Consider the following 13,560-nt stretch of genomic DNA (forward strand, 5'->3'; position numbering starts at 1 on the left):
GGGGGCGGCCTTCTCACGCAGAAGGGCGCGGTGAGAGGCGGCAGGACGCGCTTCTTTCCTGACCCGCCTGGACTCGGCGGCTGCGCCAGCGCTTTCCAGTGGGGCGGGCCAGCCAGCCTGTCAGCTTCCCGTCTCTCTCTCTTTCTCTCTCTCTGTCTCTCTCTCTCTCTCTCGCACCACGCCCGAGGCCAGAAGCGCATCTCTCTCCGTTCCAGCTCGGGCGCGTCTCCTCCGGGAGCCAGGAGGAGAAGTCTTCGCCGTGCTCCCGCTCCAGACATGAGCCCCCAACGCGGGGAGAAACGAGCGAGAGGTCGGCGGCGAGGCCAGCTGTTGGCGCCCCCGCGGCTTTTGCTCCTCAACTTCTTCACCTGACGCCCCGGGACTGCGGAGGACGAACTCTTTCACTGAGCCAACTGGAAAGGTCCCCTCCTCACGCTCCGCCTGTTACGCTTCTTGTCCCGCAGTTGCTGAATTCTCGCCGCTGCCCAGCGCGCTTTTGAATCAGTAGGTAGGCACTGAGTTATGGTCGGTGAAGAAGGAAAATGCTAGATATATTCCTAGGACGGTGTTGTTTTTCTTATTAGCTGGGTTGCTTTGGGAATACCGTTTTTAAAAGGTTTGTGATTGCACTAGTCCGTTTCTGCTCTGGAGTTGATCAGTTCAGTGAAATCGGGTCGTGTGCAGTGGAACATGAGCTCTTTATTTCTTGTCCCAACATGATTTTTGGATTTTTCTCTTAGCCTTTTCATTTTTTTTTCCTCTTCTTCTTTCGCTGAGTTTCTGAGCTACCCAATAATTTTCCTGCAAACTAATGAAGTATGTAATTGAAATTCAGATCCCCTAGGCTACAGCAGCAAACATTTAAAAGGATCAAGAGTGGAGCAGGTCTGCAGTGGGAAAATAAATTGATCATAAAGAGTTAAAATAACTTTAAAGGACTGTCAAAAATACAGAGAGTAATATGTTATTGTCAGTACTGAAAGTGTGTTAAAGGGTCTAGCTCAGCTTTGTGTCCTGAAATGGAATTATATTGTGCATGCATATATCTAACAATTTTTCTGTGACCCAGAACCTTTGGTTAAATACACTGATAGGGTCTAGTCTGCTAGAGGCATGGATTGTTCATGGACACTGGGACTTCTCATGGGATTCAGAAACCACTTTTTTGCAGGTGTATTTCTATTCTAAAACAATGGCATTGCAGTGTAAGAACATTTTGAATTGCTTATGGTGCCAAGGTACGTTTTTGGATGCTTTTGCCATGCTATGGCAACACAATCTATATCTAGTCCAGGCTAGCCCAGCCTACGTATTGAGGTGTATTCTTGCTGAGCTTCTGAATTCATTTAGTTAGCTTTTGCACAACTTAAGTACTGAGAAGCACCAGTTTCAAATGTCTGGTTCCCAGAGGTCTTTGTAGTTATTAGTTTCTTATTTGCATAAAAGTCTCAATGACAGCTATATGGTGGAGCCTGATCCTCCAGTCACTGAGACCACAGACTATGCTGGAAGAAGATGATGGACATTAGATTGAAAATAGAACTTCAAGGGAAAGTGATACCTTGGAAAGTCTAAGAATTAGAACTGCAGGTCCTCCCAGACCTAATAGGCATCCCGTTCTGATTTTGTATTTCCATGGCTTTTGATTTCAGAGAAATGTGTAAGAACTGAAGTTTATTTGGGGCTGGAATAGGACATGAAGAATAAAAGGAGTTGGGAGATCACCAGATCAGGATGAAACAGAGGTTGAACATTTTTCCAAACCTACTTCTAGTTGTGCTCTGTGACTATGGTGAGTAAATATGGTACAATTAGCTACGTCACTCTTGTCATTTTGAAATGTGATATCCAGATGGAGGAAGTGGCAAATCCCATCATCCCTTGATGTCTAATAAAAAGCACCAAATTGAAAGAGGTTCAGTAGGTGACTTGAGGAAACTTGAGTTATGGTTTTCTCCTATAAATTCTACACCCCTGGAGGAAAACTGGGGCAAGCACACTAGCCTGTTGCCCTCCCTGTTTTCTCTGCCCTCCATATATGAAGGGTGGACTTTCTTTGAAAAGGACCCTCCCTCAATGGTGGTTTTAGATGGTGAGGAAGCAGACAGTGTCATGGATCCAAAATCACATTTCTTAATAAATCTTAGACCAGTGTTTCTCAACCTTGACAATTTTAAGGCATGTGGACTTCAACTCCCAGAATTCCACAGCCAGCATTGCTGGCTGTGGAATTCTGGGAGTTGAAGTCCACATGCCTTAAAATTGTCAAGGTTGAGAAACACTGTCTTAGACTTAACAGCAACAACATCGGCCACCATTGAATTGAAGCAAGCAGAAGATAAAGTCTCTTACCTTGGTATATAAAATAGTTTTAAATGATTTCTTTGAGAAATATCAAGGAAACTATTTAAAGGTTTAGCTACTAGCTTTTATGTTAGCTAGTGAATGTTTTTAAATGTTTAACTTTCTAGAAAAACAGATGTTCTTCCTAAAAAAAAATTGAAACCCAGTACGGGACAAAGAATCAAAAGTAGTGGAGGCAGGTTTGGCCAATGTAGTTGCTCTCTTTTACATTGTATAATGTAGCGGCTTTAAAATTATTTGTTTGTAAGAATGGTAAGGGAGAGAAGATTTAGGAGGGAGGAGTGGAGACAGTGGGGGTTTCTTGCTTGTGGTTAAGAGAGGTACTTAATTTTGTTAAAAACAGCTGAGAATGAGAGAATTAATGGACCTAGCACATTATAAGTGCCAGTTCATTACTGCAGTTGAATTGTTGTATAATTCAGCAATTGTACATATGCATATACTTTGGACAGAATTACTATTCTGAAAAACAAAATTGGGCTGTTTGAATCTTTCATCTGTTCTGCATATGAACATTGGTATTAAATTACATTAAATTGGGGTTATACTAGAATGACAGCGTTGGAAGGGATCTTGGAAGTCTTCTAGTCCAATCCCAATTAAATTTAAATTAAATTGGGATTGTAAATTAAGCAGCTAATAGGCTGTGAACTACATGTTATGTAGATTAAGGTAGATAGCAGCAACCTTTAGAGCAGTGGTGGCGAACCTATGGCACGCAGCACTCAGAGCCCTCTCTTTGGGCACACATGCCGTTGCCCAGCCCTGCCTCATCCTGCGGCCCCCTCCTTACCAGCAGCCCCCTCAGAGGAGAGTCATCCCCAAGTGTGGCCCATGTGGAGGAGCGCAGCCAAGGACATGGCAGCCGGGAAGTGGGGACAGGACTCTGCCCTCGCGCCCTATCATGCACAGTTGATGCTGTGGGGCATGGGTGGAGGGCATGGCCTCCATGGCGCTGCTGGGCTGCCTGGGCGGCAGTGAGTGGCCTTGCGGGCAGGCAGGCAGGGTGGGGGCGGGACAGGAGGGTGGAGCGGGTGAGGTGGGGGCAGGGCTGGTTTTGGGGCACTCGGTGTCTAAAAGGTTCACCATCACTGCTTTAGAGCCATAATTCTAGCATTCCTTCCCACAGAGTATAGTTTTCAGAGATATTGAGAATTGTCATGCCTTAGGTCAGAGGTGCCAAACTTTGATGCAGGCCAGATGCATCATGGGCAGGCCACACCCACCCCAGCTCTGCAGTGGCAAAAAATGTCATGATACATCACGATACGTCACATGACGCAATTGAGTTTGACACCCGTGCCTTAGGTGGACTGCTATACTTGGTTATATTAAATTTCCCAAAAATCGTGTAAGCTCTACTTCTTCATGCTCTTCTCATTAATTATACTATCAAATTCCTTTTATTTTCCAGTTCTCGGAGCAATCAAACTTCTGTTGGAGCAACAGACTCATATAGCTTTAAGCAATGTTACAGTATCTGTTAGTTTTCAGAATTATAATGCTAATGACACACTGAAAAACATTTCTGTTCTACTCATGGAAGCCAGCACCAACCAAATTGTTGCCAAAAAACAGCTTCCAGAAGACCAGCATCAAGGTGTGGTTGGTTTTGAGTGTTCTCATTTTACAAACGCTGGGAGTTACTGGTTCAAGCTGGATTCTGAAAACATCAGAGGACTTAATTCCCAAGAGAATAGAGAAAGTCTTTTACTCAAGGTGAAATGGCCTATATTTAACTTTGATTTGAGGAGGATTCCAGATGGTCATGGGAATTCCTTTCAACTTGGACTGTTTACTAATGAAGATTTATGTCCCATAAATGCAACAGTGATTTCTCTGGATGTAATTCTAACCAGTGACCTATACGAACTAGGGACATTGATCTCAAATGAGACACTGGGCCTAAGAACAAGGAAAAGCCTTTCTCTCTATGAGTTGCAATCAGTGAAATTGGACTGCCATGTGATTAGCCCAAAAGCCTACATGACTACATTACTGAAATCAGCAGAGACAGGCTCAATCATTGCTTCATCAGGACCTATAGATCTTGCGGGCAAATTTGGATACAAGCTTGTTATATCAGAAGAAGTGTTTTGTGAGTCTTTGGTTGTGGCTTCTGTTGTTTTTCCTCCGTGCACATCTTCTGCTGGACGCATTGCTGTATTTAAATATAACCCTTTGGATCAAATGGTGTCAAAGCTATATGAAAGCATCTTGAATCCAGAGGACCATCAGATAGAACTCAGTTGCACATTGTTTGACAGTGGCACAAACAAATACTGTTTTGAATTTAGCTCTTCCAACCAAGTGAATTCCACACCATGGGCAAAAGAATGTGTACGAATCCAGAGGAATGTTGGTTTGTATTACTTTTCCAAAATGTCTTATTTTAAACAGGAGGATTTCAGTGTCTTCTTGGATGCATATTCCTTCTGGAAACTAGAGTATAATACAAAAGCATAATCCATCATCTTTTTACAAATAAGCCTGCATTGGGGTTGAACTACACACACAGGATAGGATTCCTGCTAAATATGGTAAAACTTTGCATTGACAAAGATAGATAGATGAACGATAAGGGGAAAGGATTGTATTCTATGTTCCTATAACTATTAAAGGAACGAGCAACTTATGAATTTTTAAAACATCTAGATAAATTGTGTATTCTATATACCATCTCTCCTATGTATGCAGTTCTGTAGACGAGGATGGACTATGCCATTAAAGTCTTGCCTTTCTTATTTAAAAAGAAAGACATTTTCTAGTACTTCCCCCCCCTCCCATGGCTTCTAAAGTACAGGTACCAGACATAAGCTGCAAAAATCCACAACACCACAAGAATGGCTGCAAAGAAAAATACAGGTAGTCCTCAACTTATGATCACAACTGAGCCCAAAATTTCTGTTGCTAAGTAAAACATTTGTTAAACGAGTTTAGCCCCATTGTATGACCTTTCTTGCCACAGTTGTTAAGTGAATCACTGCAATTGTTAAGTTAGTAACATGGTTGTTAATTGAATCTGGCTTCCCCGTTGACGTTGCTTGTCAGAAGGTCCCAAAAGGTGATCACATGACTCTGCATCCCTGCAGTTGTCATAAATACATGTCAGTTGCCAAGCATCTGAATTTTGATCACGTGACCACGGGGATGCTGCAATGGTCGTAAATGTGAAAAAACGGTCATAAGTCATTTTTTCAGTGCTGTTGTAACTTTGAACAGTCACTAAATGAATGGTTGTAAGTCGAGGGCTATCTGTGCTTTTTTTCCCTTGCCATCTAATAATTCTCCAGATTGTTGCAGCCCAGATCTCATAACCATCTAATCTGTATCCCCTGCCTCATTCCAAGTCATATATCTTCTCTTGTTTTATCTAAATATTTTTTTTAAAAAATATTCCCCATTCTAGGAGACACATACTATATGATGATGAGGAGGAGGAGGCAAATCAAGTAAATTTAAATAATGCAGAGATGCAGAATTTTAATGTGTGAGCACTAGCTTCAGATCCAGATTAGTCACAAAATTTTCCAGGTTGCTTTGGGCAAGGCAGGGTAAGCTGCTTTGATTTTCCACAAGACTTTACAGTGAAAACATTAGCCAGAAAAAGAAAGGAGTATCCAGTCACAAGAACTTGCCAAATTTCTCTGGTGAGATACAAATTGTTTGCTGAACCAACTGGGAAAATACTTCTCTCTTTCTCAATTAATTATAGCAAATGTCCAAAGAAATTTGATGATCCTGATTGCTGTGTGACATGCAACACGTGTCTTTTTTTAAAAATGTAGCCTCACATGGTCTTAGAAAGAAATGAACTAAGAGCCGTTTTGAATCTCTTCCCATAATACATAGATGATCCTTAGTAAGATTATTGTGTAGATAATAGATCACACATGGTGTCTTGCAAATGTGTTGAGATTACAACTGCCAAGATTCACAGACCAACATATCTGTAAAATGCCAGATTATCACAGGGTGATATAAGGATATGGCGTTCTGTGCTAGGATCCTGCACCCACACTCCTACATAGGACCATAAGTTTCAGTTTCCATTGCCCACCAATACAACTTGTGTGTTTGGGCTAATTTGGACTGACTCTTCAAGCTATATACGAATGAGTTCCAACTGGGAGAGCGGGCTGTTGCCTGGCATTATGAGAAATACCTTTTCAGGAGGTGAGGGCACAAGGCAGTCTCACCATGGCTGTTGCGTGATGCTTGCTCAAGAAATAATTCTGGCAATTGAATAGGTAGCTGCTTGTGACTTGGCCTTCTACTTTCTCTGTGACAGAAGACTTCAAGGGTAAGCCATTGACAATCATACAGTGGTCATCTCTGGGGTAAATTGTCTTATTCACTAAATGTTCTACAATTATGAAGAAGTTGTGGTCTCTAATTGGCAGGCTTTTTTTTTTTCTTACTAGTTTTGCTTCTTTTCTTCTCAGCAGCCCAACATCCAAAAATTAAACATGACTTCTATGCCAGGAAATGAATCACCTCTTTAATTTCTCAGTTTGAAAGTGTTACTAAAGGCTTAGAACCAAGACTGCCAGCATAAACCCTCTGGTAATTCCAGTAGAGCTGCATTTTCCCTCTGACTCCATTATCTATCCAAGCTCTGCTCTTACTTATTGTATAGGGAAATGAGAATTAAGATAGTGGACAAGTGGGAAAAATCATGCCATAAACAAGGTAACTGTCATGAGACATCATGATCCATATATTGGTGCAGTTATCCCTATTTTGAAGTTATTAAAAACCTTCCCAACCAACTGCTTCACATCACTCGCAAGAATGATTTCTCCCATCCTAGCAACTCATTGACCAGGAAGGAAAGAAGGAGAAAGGAAATGGTCCAAGGGAACACAGTCCTGACTCAATAGAGATGAAAGTGACCTTCAACAGCATTCTTGACTCTTGATATAGAGGTATTTGCTGACCAGGTTCTTCTGGTATAGTAAACAAGTGTGACTAACCTGGGAACTTTTAATCTGGAGAACTTTAATGCAACGGACAAATTCATGTTTCTGAAAGTTGACTAAAGCATTCCAATTGTTCCCAGCAGCCCCAGAAGATAGGGCTCATTGTTAATTTTCATTCTTTGAATTGTCTCTGCAGATATTTTAGTGGAAAGGTAAGAAACTTGTAGCCCAGTGGTATTTAGATTTTGATACAATCTAAATGACTTACATATAATTGGATCTGAATCAAAGCAGGTCTGTTCTTTTCACTAGGTTATTTTTTTCCCTATTTGTAGAGGAGTCATCTGGAGATATAGGCCAGAACTAGCATATTAACAGGCAATTGTTATAATTGGGAAGTACAATGTTTGAACAAACTTTTGAGCAGCACAATTTTTCATATGATGTTTGTCTACATTAAGCACTCACAATGTGAAATTTGGACATTTATACAACATCAAATTATTTATCGGACCAGCTGCTTAGGATTGCCTACTTTGATGGGCAACATTTCTCTAGCCTTGAATCTCTCCTGCCACTTATTATATGTACCTTCTTTAACTGGAGGTGCTGAGGGGCTGAATCTAGAAGCATCTGGATAGAAAAGGTTTGCTCCATCACCACGTGACTCCTCCATCATTGTCACTCAGTGACAATCATTTAATACTTCAATATACATGACATGTCACATATTAGGAAGTAGGTGTCAGTCTGAAGAAAATAAATTGTAGTGTTTATCACTACAAAGTGGAGACTTCCCCCCCCCCCTCCTCAGATCAGACATTCCATATGTTGGTTTTATCTGTGCAGAATGTTGAAAGCCATCGAGAAACAGAACAACAAGAAGATGAGAACATTCTATAGACCATAGAATTAGACCATACTATGTTGCAGCTAAGAATGTTTTTGGCTTTCTCTTTTTATATTTATATAAAATGTATCTACTAATACCCAGTTAGTAACACTTTTAATCTCTCTAGCATAACTGGTGAGGCAGAAGTGCTGCTTAAGAAATAAAAGTCATTTTACAGATAAGATAGAAGCAAGGATGGGTTGCAAGGATAAAGAAATATGGAATGTGGAAGAGGGTAGAAGCTCAATTTACTGTATATATATTTTTTTATCTTATGCCTTCCATTGGTTTGACTTATTATTACTCATTTTCTTCCTTCATTTTGCATAAAGTTTTTTACCCCTAAAAGAAAAGAGTGTGATACATGTAGGCATATGTCTATAGATACTGTTTCCTGCTATTCAGCCTTGAGTTAGTTTCTGGTCAGTGGAAAAGCAAGTTCACCACAAAAATGCACTTTTCTTGAAGAGTCATCAGCTTCAGCTGTATAGCATTCACGAGTCCCAGGTCTTCTGCTACCATCTGCACTCTGGTGAATTTATCAGATCTTTTGTCTACTCCATAACGAACAGAAGTCACTAATAGTCTGTAGGTAGTCCTCGACTTACAACAGCTCATTTAGTGACTGTTCAAAGTTACAATGGCACTGAAAAAAGTAACTTATGACAGTTTTCCACACTTCCAACCATTGCAGCATCCCCGTGATCAGATGATTAAAAATGTGGATGCTTGGCAACTGATTCATATTTATAACGCTTGCAGTGTCCCAGGGTCACGTGATCTTTTACAACCTTTTGATAAGCAAAGTCAAAGGGGAAGTCAGATTCACTTAACAACTGTGTTACTAACTTAGCAACTAATGTGATTCAATTAACAGCTAAGCAATAAAGGTAGTAAAAATGGGGCAAAACTCACTTAACAAATGTCTTGCTTAGCAGCATAAATGTTGGGTTCAATCATGGTTGTAAGTCATACCTATATTTTGTTTGGGGATAATTCAGTTTCCAAAAGGAATTTGATTCCATCTACTTTCTAGAACTTAATAAATTATTCTTGTTTTTTTTCTGCAGGATGGTTGATAGCTTTTAAGAGAATGGCTCTCTGTAGTAATGTAATTTATGTATTCCTAGGAGGATCCTGGAGCACCTGGCAAGCCTGGAGTTCGTGTAGTGCCACTTGTGGAGGTGGCATTCGTGAGCGTTATCGGGAATGCCTCATGTCTTCCACCGTCCACATGATGCACGGTTGCTCGGGAAGGCAACAAGAAACTTCTCCATGTTCTTTGGAGGAATGCCCCAGTATGTAAGCTTGATGTTTCAAAAACACTATAGTCTATACAACTTCACATTATTTTTGTATGTATTCAAGAGATCTCTCTGCCCAATCTATTGTCTGGGGACAATAGTCAGCATGGAAGTCTAGGGCAGGCAGGATGGAAGGAAGGAAACCCAAGTATAGAGTTGTGTCTGATTGGCACATATGAATGTATTTGTGTAATCAACATTTCCCAAGGTACTGCCATTTAAAGCCTCCTAGAGTCCAGTGAAAATGTGGTATTGTAGACACGCACTGGAAATTTTACAAGTTGCAAGCCCATACATCTAGAGAGCATTGGGTTGGGAAAGGCTGCCATATATTGTTTACATATTGAGATACATATCCATACAGCAGGTAGACTTATTAACCAATTGATGTCATATAATTATTCTTGACTGCCAGCTATGCAAATACTGAGACTCTCATTGTATTTAACAGTTTTTAACCTTGCCTCCAGGATTACAAAGTTCCTAAGAAACTCAGGATAAGCCCTATTTGGAATTGCTGTCCACAACATGTCAAACTAAAAGATTTAGGTTGGTACAGAGCTTGCTGTGCTTTATTTAACTAGGTTGACTGCACGTCCTACTTTAGAGAGAATATTTCTGTTTGGTGTTGTCTGCTTCCTGGTCAACAGAGCTTTCTGTGGGCCCAAATACCTGACTTGGTTGAGATGGCAAGCTTATTTCTTTTACACCGTCTTAATTTACATAACTCAAAAATGTTTCACAAAATCATGAACACGAAGAGCACCTCCAAAATGTCCCAGCAAAGTAGATTTTTACTATAAATGCCTTGTTTCCTGACTAGCCAGAATAGCCATCAAGTTGTTCAAATGAAGCTGTCACTATTGCACAAATAGCACACATTTGTACTATGTTTTAATAGTGCAATAAATTTTAGTTATGACAGAGAGAAAAATGGTTCCAAAGTTATTTTGGACCAGCTCCAACACCACATCTGAATAAAAAACAGTGATTACAAAGCTACATATATCCAAGCATCGGAAATTAGTCTTAAAACGATTGCATTTCAACTTGTGAAGTTCTGGCATACAGTGATATCAGAAAGCCAATGCTGAAATAGTTAAAAAATGCTTTAAGGCCATAGAGTGAAAATCGGTAAGCTTTTTAATTTGTTGGGTTGATTGGCAGTTATAAATTGTGTTTTCTGATGTCTTTGCTCTGTGTTTCAGTCACTACAACTGGCCTCCTCAAACCATTATCTCCTGAAAGAGCTGCCAATAATTTAATAACTATCACTGGGATATCGTTATGCTTATCTATAATCTTTGCAACCATCCTTGTCACCTTATGGAGGAAGCTTTGCAGAACCCAGAAGTGCAGCAGTCCAGTTAACTGTGACTCCACTCATTCACCTGGCTTCCGAAAAAATTCCGACGAAGAGGATATTTGCCCAGACAGACCTCAACAAGAAAGCTTTTCTGAGGGAGAAGCCTCTTGTTTTTCCCCAGGAGAAGCTTCTGACATAACCTTGAATTTCAGGAGAAGCCTTCATTTGGTCCCCGAAGATGGAGGAGGATTAGTTCATGAGAGTTTGCAGTCCAGTGCCCATAAAATCATCCCTCCCATTTATAGCTATCGCCTCGCCCAGCAGCAGTTGAAAGAAATGAAGAAAAAGGGACTTACAGAAACAACCAAAGTTTATCATGTGGCTCAGAACCCTCTCATGGACACGGTGAAAACAGAAAACCAAGAGGTAGCTGCTGCAAGTAAGTTTAGAATAAAATCTCCATTTCCAGAACAGCCACCTGATTATCTAAGGTTATCAGGGGACAGACCCTGTTCTAGGATGGATTGCACATTATTGCAGGCCAATTCTGTGTTGAGCCCCAATCATTCCTTAGTGGGAAGAAACCATCCCAGATATTGTGATAACAAAGGAGAGTCAACAGAAAGAGGATACCCAAAAAGTTCACAGTTCAGAAGAACAGCAAGTTTCCACGAAACTAGAAGAGCAAAACCATTTCGGAAAAGAAGCATGTCTACCCTTACACAAAGTCAGACTTCATTCAACCACTGCAGGGCCAAACTCTGGAATCATGTTATGGAAAAACAACATTGTGTTAAATCTAAAAATACAGCACAGAACACTATGGAACTTGAATTGTATCACAGCGTTCCTTTAACCACAGAGTCATTGAGCTGGGGGGGACCTCTTCCTCAGAAACAGAAACTTCCAGAGAAGAAGCCAGATCTGGTTCACAATCGTCCACTGGGATCTTTTGTATCTTGTGCTGATAAATCAGAACATAGGAGAACCAGAAGTGGACATGTTTTAAATCCTGCAGGCGCTTGGAGGAAGGAGTCTACTTTCCTAACTCTCAAGGATGGTCACCAGAAATTGGAGACTCTGAGTCCCTCACAGTATAGAAAGAGCAAATGTCAAAGCTTTCCATCGGATACTGGATGCCACTTCTATGACAACACTTCCTTTGGTTTGATTGACTTAGAACAACAAATGTTTGACCTGCCTGGATATTTTGAGTTAAATGAAGGTGAAACAAGTACTTTAACTGCTGAAAATTTGGTGATCTGAACTTCTCGTAGGCAAATGGGAAGCTGCGGCGTTAGCAACTGCAGAAGCTCTTAAACTTTCAAAATGTACTTTAACAGAAAACTCCTTAAGAAGGGAAGGAGGCCTAATTATCATTCCATTGAAGCAGGCCAAATACTTGGAAAAAGTAAATGATACCCTAAGACAAAAATAATGACTAAATGTGTACTTGTGTAGAATCTCTCTCTAAACTGTCTCAGAAATAGATGCTTTTAAGGCCAAAGTTAGCCTGTATGCTTACATATTCAGTTTATAGTATTGGACATTGATATTGGAGCATATAACACATTGTAAATTGGTTACCCTTACTATCCTCAGAATTCCTTGTCAGTGGCTGCTAAGTGACTGTGAAAATGTCTATGACATTCTACACCATGGCATTCACTGGCCTATAAAATCAGACTTGGAGGTCTGCATTTGGTATTAATTAAGAGGTTAGTGTGGTTACAGGCACAGCTGGAATGTAGCCGGTCTATTCATTTGTATTGGACGAGCACTGGATGCTTCTTTAACCACTGTTTGCATCACAGCAACTCCAATTACAAAGTTGCCAAGCCTGTTAGATGTCCTCTCCTACGTCTCTTGTTTAGTTGCAAAGCAATATTCTGCTTCAGAAGAATCCACTTTAAAAAAGATTATCCTCCTTACAAGGAAACGTATCCTTGTCAACCTCCTTTGCAAACTGCAATAAATTTCAGTTGAAATTTATTGAAGCAGTTTGGCTTTGGTTTATTCCCACTGGCATATAGTTATAGAAAGTGTTTCTTTCAGAAAATGCAAGTGAAAAAAAATACAATGTGAAACAAGAAATGTTATTAGTGTTTTGTAACAGACAAATTCTAGACATTGATCAACAATGAGCTAATGTTTATTTTTATGCTGTTTGAAAGACAATGATATAATAATTATGATTACATATTTTTGCAATTGCTGCTGCTTTAATTGCATTAAATGTGGCTGATGTCAATGTCCTTAATAATTTCTCACACATTAGGAATTAATATAATTGTTCACATTTTACCAGAAGACTGAGAGAACATCCATCCCAAAGCTATGCTTAGCCCATCACGGAGTCGTAAGATTTGAAACATTATAAATTGAAAAGTTACAGCTTTAAACACATGGTGCTTATTCAAAATAATTAAAAAAAAACCTTTTGTGAAAAATGCACATCTATCTTCATACATAATTAGGCAGCTGTCAAGATTCACTTTTCTTTCCTTTTTTTTTCCAATTTAAGAAAGTCATCAGTTTTGAAAATACAAATTTAAAAAGGACAAGAGGATGCCAAGTAAACCTGCCTTTCCGATCTAGCATTCTTTATAGCCCTGTTGCAGCAGCCAGAAAACCTTTCCTTAGAACAGGGGTTCTCAACCTTTTTAATGCCGCGACCCCCAACCGGTCGTAAGTCTAGGACTACTCAACCGGTCGTAAGTCAAGGACTACTCAACTGGTGCAGCATTGTTTCCAGAATGGGACTTTTGGCGG

General features: G+C 40.2%; 1 protein-coding gene across 2 annotated transcripts; it reads left to right on the plus strand.

Annotated features, from left to right (window-relative positions):
- The first annotated feature begins 99 nt into the window (after positions 1–99).
- On the plus strand, positions 100–13,307 carry THSD1 (thrombospondin type 1 domain containing 1). Of its 2 annotated transcripts, none has more exons than XM_039353292.1 (5): positions 100–504; positions 1,653–1,792; positions 3,779–4,726; positions 9,309–9,476; positions 10,691–13,307. In XM_039353292.1, exons 2-5 carry the CDS (start codon positions 1,735–1,737, stop codon positions 12,052–12,054), a joined length of 2,538 nt encoding a protein of 845 aa, XP_039209226.1. In that variant the 5' UTR covers positions 100–504; positions 1,653–1,734; the 3' UTR covers positions 12,055–13,307. The 2 variants fall into 2 exon arrangements, with proteins under 2 accessions (XP_039209226.1, XP_039209225.1); XM_039353291.1 differs by having other exon boundaries at positions 101–508.
- The last annotated feature ends 253 nt before the right edge of the window (positions 13,308–13,560 follow it).

This window comes from Crotalus tigris, unplaced genomic scaffold (genome assembly GCF_016545835.1).
Source record: "Crotalus tigris isolate CLP2741 ecotype Arizona unplaced genomic scaffold, ASM1654583v1 scf7180000018510.657491, whole genome shotgun sequence".
Taxonomy (NCBI): Eukaryota; Metazoa; Chordata; class Lepidosauria; order Squamata; family Viperidae; genus Crotalus; species Crotalus tigris.

Coding starts and splice junctions, on each gene's coding strand:
- THSD1 (XM_039353292.1), top strand. CDS start 1,735: ATGAAACAGAGGTTGAACATTTTTCCAAACCTACTTCTAGTTGTGCTC. Junction 4,727..9,308: donor ACGAATCCAGAGGAATGTTG/GTTTGTATTACT, acceptor ATGTATTCCTAG/GAGGATCCTGGAGCACCTGG. Junction 9,477..10,690: donor TTCTTTGGAGGAATGCCCCA/GTATGTAAGCTT, acceptor TCTGTGTTTCAG/TCACTACAACTGGCCTCCTC.